Source organism: Myodes glareolus, chromosome 9, assembly GCF_982192425.1.
Source record: "Myodes glareolus chromosome 9, mMyoGla1.1, whole genome shotgun sequence".
NCBI lineage: Eukaryota > Metazoa > Chordata > Mammalia > Rodentia > Cricetidae > Myodes > Myodes glareolus.
In genome coordinates this window covers 42,931,578-42,937,577 of record NC_142034.1, presented here as the reverse complement: position 1 = coordinate 42,937,577, position 6,000 = coordinate 42,931,578, and the positions used below count along the sequence as shown (strand labels likewise).

The following is a 6,000-nucleotide window of genomic DNA, read 5'->3' as shown; positions in this document are numbered from 1 at the left end:
TGCTTCTATGGAATCCAAGACTTGTTGAACATGGCTGTGCCCCACCCAGCCCAATCAAACCATTTATGGCAGATAGAATTTGTGTCTTACGCCTGTACCCCCAAAGATCTCCCCTAGTATTTATAAGAACTCAATAACTGTTCAGTGACTTCACTGAGTCTGAAAAAGTGCCTTCCCCGGGAGGGGATGACTGAGTTAAATGTGTTGCTAAGAACTGTCACCAGGGCTGGAGAAGAGGAAGTCTCTGAGAAACAGCTGGGGGCATGTGGGTGCTGGGCTGCTGGACATCTCTGCAGAGTGACCCTCTCTTCCATGCACCTGCCTCTGTCTCTTTCCAACTCCCTTGTGACCGGGCTTCCTGAGCTATCTCTGCTGCAGAAGTCTGAGTGTAACATTGCCAGCACCATGCATGTTAAGTCAAGTCAAGAGGAGCAGGACTAGGAGAGGCAGGGACCCTGGCCCCCAGGCCCAGGCAGCTGCTTATCCTCAGGGGCTTCATTTCACAAAGAATCCAGCCTCTCTTCTGTCCCCTGAAGGCTGTTTTCAAAATCACACCCCCATGCAGACAGTTTTATTTACAAGAAAATCTTGGCAGGATCTTGACTTGTTAGTAGAGTAGGGATGGGGGAGGGTGGTGCGAAACAAAAATAGTTGAAATGATCACACTTTCTGAAACCGAGATGAAAATTGGTGTCTGTTGCAAACTCACCTAATTAGGATGGAACTAATTTCCTTCTGGTTCAAGGGGAGTAGTCAGTGCTGGGTGAGATGGTCACAGGTTGATCCTGGGGCTGCGTGATGCAGTTTGTCTTTTGAGAATGAAGTCGTTAATTGCAACTTCTGCTAATAAAACAGATGCTTCCTTCTGACAGGACGTGGAGAAGGGAGAAGCTGATGGGAAGAGGCTAGAGGGCACAGCCTTGGTTTTGTGTGTGGGCTACCTAAGCCTTCCTTGGGGAGCAGCTTCCCCAGCCTGGGCGCTGACACAGATTATAGTCATTCGGTAAAACGGTCTTCCCTGAGGCTTTTCCGTCAGGGAAACTGCCCTCTGCTTTTCTCCTTTAATGATCCTTTACTGCTTTGCTAACTTCATTCTTGCATTTTAGTTTTAGTTTTTGTTTTTTCTCTCCCGCCCCTCTCTCTGGCGGGGCGCTTTCCTGGGTTTAACATGGTCAAGAAGCGTGAGCAGGACTTACAGCTCCGGATGGAGGTAGGGCAAAGGTTAGGATTTGAGGTCCCAGACCCCCTGACTTTTGTCTCATCCTTAGGCTTTCCGGGAACTCCCAGAATCCGAGATGGCAGTAAATAAAAGATGTAAAGGTGGCTGGTGGGGTCCACTCCTCGCACCTCACTCTCAATTCAGTCCTGGTTAACCCTGACGTGGCCAACTTCGTGGGAACCTCGCTTCTGATTCTGTCACACAATCTGCCAATCTGCCGCCTCCAAGTAATGGTTAACCCGGTACCGAGCTGAGCAGGCTGAGGGCAACGCAGTCCCGATCCCTGGGCGCGAAGAGCAGCTACTCGATGCCCGCCCCGCCGCAGCCCGCTCTCCCTCCTTCCTTTCCTTCCTCCCTCTCGGCGGGCGGCCTGGGGGGCGGGGGCCCCGCGAGCAGCCCCGCCCCCGCCGCGCGCCGCCCCGGAGGAGTCCGTGGGGAGGAGGAGGAGGAGGCTGGCGCGCAGAGCGGGGGCTGCGCGGAGCGGGAAGGAGCGCGGGGAGCTGTAGGGCCCAGCCGGCCCAAGGGCGCCCTCGCCTCGGGCCCGCGGCCGAGGCGGAGAAGTTTGGCACCTCGGGGCCCGGCGTCCCGGGGTCTCGGGGGCCGCGGCAAGCAGGGCCATGGGGGCGAGCGCGGAGGTGGCGAGGTGCGCGGCGAGCTCCTGGAGCGACGCGGCCGAGGCGGCGCAAAGTTAGCCCGGCGCCCCGGGACGAGCGCCGCAGCCTGGGCCATGGGCGAACACCCCAGCCCCGGCCCCGCAGTGGCCGCTTGCGCCGAGGCGGAGCGCATCGAAGAGCTGGAGCCCGAGGCCGAGGAGCGGCTGCCCGCCGCGCCAGAAGACGTGAGTGCCCCCTTCTGTGCCCCTCAAACTTTCTGGGGGGCGCCACGCGGGGATCAGCCGCGGCCTCAGCTCCCTACCCTGGGGGGAACTTGGAGGATTCAAGGTTATGTCACTGGAGCGTCCGGGATAAGCTGGGGGCCCCCACGCGTGGGAGGGATGGGTCTCCCCAAATGAACTGGTGCGCACCCAACCCCGCTCGGGTTCCCGCGGCTTTCCTGCGGGATACAGCCCGGGTTGCTGCGCCGGGAACCTGTCGGCCGCGGAGCCCCCTCCCCGCTGCTGGTGCAGTGCCCGGGACACGGCGTTTTCCTGCAGAGGCGGCCGCGTCACTGTAGTGACTCCCCCTCCCCTCCCCTCGGCGACCTGCGGACTCCGCAAGCCTGGGGAAGGAACCGGCGCCCCAATCTCTGGACAGCGCAAACCAGTCTGGAGATCCCTTCTCTGCTCCCAGATTAGCTCCTGCCCGGCATCTGTCTCGTCGCGACACTGATTGAAATTCAAACTGGCCTTAGTCCCTGAACCCTGTGAGAGCTAGTACAGCCTGAAAGCTGGGACGAAACGCTCCCAGCAGGGGGCTCAGGAGTCCTGGACCACGTCGGTGCCAGGCTGGTCCCCTGGGGCAGACTAGGGAGGGGCTGCCCCAGAGGGTTTCCCTGCCATCTGCTGCTCAAATCTCTTGTCCCTAAGTCCTGGGAAGTAGGATCTGACACTGGGAAGCACTGGGCACTTGAGTTGTTGAAGCTACTCCCTCCCGGCACCCTGCTTCGGGGATCTGTCCCTCCCTCGGGGTGAAATTAAGCCGGGAACCCCAACCTACGAAACCACAGCCAGCAAATCTGAATGGATCGGGAGTCTAACATCTCTCCCGCTTGCGTGGTCAAGCCTGTCACTTTCTCCTGGCCCACCTCCAAAGAGAGTGAGTCTTATGTACTCAGTACTTACACTCAATCTTGGAAGCATATTGGGGAACACGAACACACACACACACACACACACACACACACACACACACGCAGGCAAAACTAGTGCTCAAGCAGGGGTAAGTCTCCTGAGTAGAGACCTCCAACTGCCAAGCCCTGAGTATGCTTAGACTCAGGTATGGATGTGAACATGACCTTTAGGTAGCAGAAGTTATCAAAAACCCTGAGACACGGTTGGGAATCTTCCTTGTTCTCATTCCTGCATCTGACTGTCCCACCCCAGGAACACTCCATTTCTACCCCGTACTGTGCCTTTCTGCCTTTGCTCCTCTGGGAAATTTTCGAAGTTCTTCTGGTGAGCCCCTGAGCCTGGTTCTGACTGGGCAGCAGCTGGGAGGTGATGTTGGAAATCTCAGGGGTCTGCAGAAACCTTGGTGATGAGTGCCTTTCTTTCTCTTCCTCTCCTGCATGGCCTCCCACTCTACCAGCACTGGAAAGTCCTGTTTGAAAAGGTATGTGAGCAGTTAAATCCCTCTGTTCTTTCCAGCCCTGCCTGCCTGAAGCGGTCTCAGTCTCCCTGCCTTCTTGCGTGGGCTTCCCTAGTTCGGTGCTCCTGAGATGGTGACGTACTGTGGAGGCGTGGCTTAGTAGATCTGGGGCGGAGCCACACTATGCTCTGGTTATCAGAGACAGCAGTAGGCTCCCTAGAGAGATTCCTTTCCTCCCTCCAAATTCTCCTTGCACCATGGCTGGGCTTACACCACTTAGGAATTGGCCAATATGTATTAAAGCTTCCTATATGCAAGTGTATTGCAGTAGGAGGCTGGGGAGGTGGGGGAGGTTCTTAAAGAATCTTCCGATTCCCTTTCTGCTGCTTTTATGAAAAATACTTGGACCCTGTAACATAAAATCTCTGTCATCTTTGGGGAAGAAGATTTGTTCACAAAATGGGCCTTTTTTGAGGCCGATCTTGTGTCTCCTTCTGCAGTGGGGATCAGCCAATGCCGGACTGTTTACAAATGAAAAGCAGTATGTGATTGGTTGCAGTGCCTGGAATATAGGGGTGAGGAGTGGGGTCGGAAGTACCAAATGTCGGGTTCGAATCTGGAGATGGACTTTTGACCTTAATCGGGGAAATAGTTCTGTTTTTGCTTGGTACTTGGATACTATTGGGTATTTCCTTCCCGTGCTTGTACCGTAGTGCAGGAGAAAAGATAGGAAGGTGTTCCAGTGTGGGTGGATACCGAACACTTCAGTCACCGCCGAGAGTAGCTGTGCCGTGAAGTTTGTGCGACTTTAAGAGATCTGCTTGTGCCAGGTTGTGGTGGTGTATGCCTTGAATCCCAGCTCTCGGGAGGATCTCTGTGAGTTCGAAGCCAGACTGGTCTATAAGAGCAAGTTCCAGGACAAAGCTACAGAGAAACCCTGTCTCGAAAAACCAAAAGAGAGAGAGAGAGAGACAGAGATCTGCTTGTTTAAGCCAGGCATGGTGGCACATACCTCTGATGCCTTCATTTGTAGGTAGAGGCTGGGACAGCCAGGAGTTCTAGGTCATCCTTGGCTATAGAGCTACTTTGTGGCTAGCCTGGGTTTGTGGGTGGGGAGGGAGGTATAAAAAGGGATCTTGGTCCAGACCTTTGTTGTAGGCGGAAAAGTTTTCAAAAGCTGCTGTTTGTGAATGGGTGTTTTGATTGTGTGCAGTGCCTTCCAAAGCCAGGATCCTCTGGGACTGGAGCTACTGATGTTTGTGAGCTGCCATGGCTGTTCTAGAACTCTCTCTAGACCAGTCTGGTCTTGAACTTAGAGATCTGCCTGCCTCTTGAGTGCTGGGAGTAAAGGTGTAGGCCACTGCCCAGGTGGTTTTGGATATTCTTACCCATGACTAGATGGTCCCTGCAAGAAGCAGGCCAAAACAGAAGTATGTAGAGAGGTGAAAGCCACTGGCCTCGTGGCCATGGGGCAAAGAGAAGAGAGACTAATATCCCTCAGCCCCCTCCCAAACATCCCCAGTCACCCAAAAGCTTCTGACTAGACTCAACAGCTCCAAGCTAGAGATCAAGCCTTTAACACATGTCACTTTGAAGGTGACAATGAAGTTGGAAAGGAGCGATACGGTGATAGGCGAACAGGAAGATATTAATAGACCTGAGTAGCTGAGGGGAACCACATCCCCATCTGAGACTCTGAATTTAAGGGGAAAGGAAAAAGTGGGGGCTGGGGTTGGCAAAAAACAGCTTTAGTTACAGACAAGTTTAATGTGGGGACCCAGCCAAATGCAATTACCCCATGGGACTGAGCATGTGGGCTTATGGGGGGAAAGAGCCTGGGTGAGGATCTTGGGGGATATAATTCTTGATGCCTGGCTCCCATCACGAGGGCCACCTACTCTCCCTCTGGTCCCTAGGAATATCCCAGTCGCTGGCCTGACATCTCGAGACAGGAGGAACCATATAGTGCTGCCACTGCTCCTCTCCCTCCCCAGGCTGCCAGCCCTTCACACCTCCTGGCAGATTTAGACTAAGAACCTAGAACAAAGTGTATCAGGCTTCTTCCCTCCGTCTTTCACATTTGACTAATTTCTCTCGCCAGTTTCTATGTGTGTGTGTTTATATTTTAAAACAAACCATTTGGGTGAGTGAAAGAGAACTTCCAGAGGGAGGCACTCACAGCTGGAGAGCAGTTCCAAGCATAGGGCGCCGCCTGGCCCTCAGGATCAGCCCTCAGTCTGAAGATAGAGCACCCTGCCTCTGGAGAGGCCCACTCAGGGACCCTCCTGGGCTGGAGAGGTAGCTCAGTGGGAGAGTGCTTGCCTAGCATGCACAAGGCCCTGGGCTAAATTCTCAGCATTGCAGAAACGAAAATAAATAAATAAAAGGAAAACCAATCAATCATTCTGACAGACAAAATGAATTCTAGGAAAGCAACCACAAGGACTTACTCTGAACCATTTTTCTCTTGCAATAAGTCTGTCTGATTTCTTTCCCTTTACTTTTCTTTAGTTTTCTTTCTTCCTCCCTCCCTCC

At 54.1% G+C, this 6,000-nt stretch overlaps 1 protein-coding gene across 5 annotated transcripts in view; it reads left to right on the top strand.

Moving 5' to 3' along the window:
• Positions 1–1,511: 1,511 nt before the first annotated feature.
• Positions 1,512–6,000, top strand: part of Rhbdl3 (rhomboid like 3) — a 51,722-nt gene continuing 47,233 nt past the window's right edge. Inside the window, exons 1-2 of one of the 5 annotated variants that reach the window (XM_087910228.1) lie at positions 1,512–2,057; positions 3,466–3,489. In XM_087910228.1, coding sequence (XP_087766354.1) covers positions 1,527–2,057; positions 3,466–3,489 — 555 coding nt within the window. In that variant the 5' untranslated portion in view covers positions 1,512–1,526. The remainder of the gene's footprint in view (positions 2,058–3,465; positions 3,490–6,000) is intronic. The other 4 variants (XM_087910226.1, XM_087910230.1, XM_087910227.1 and 1 more) reach the window with 4 other exon arrangements.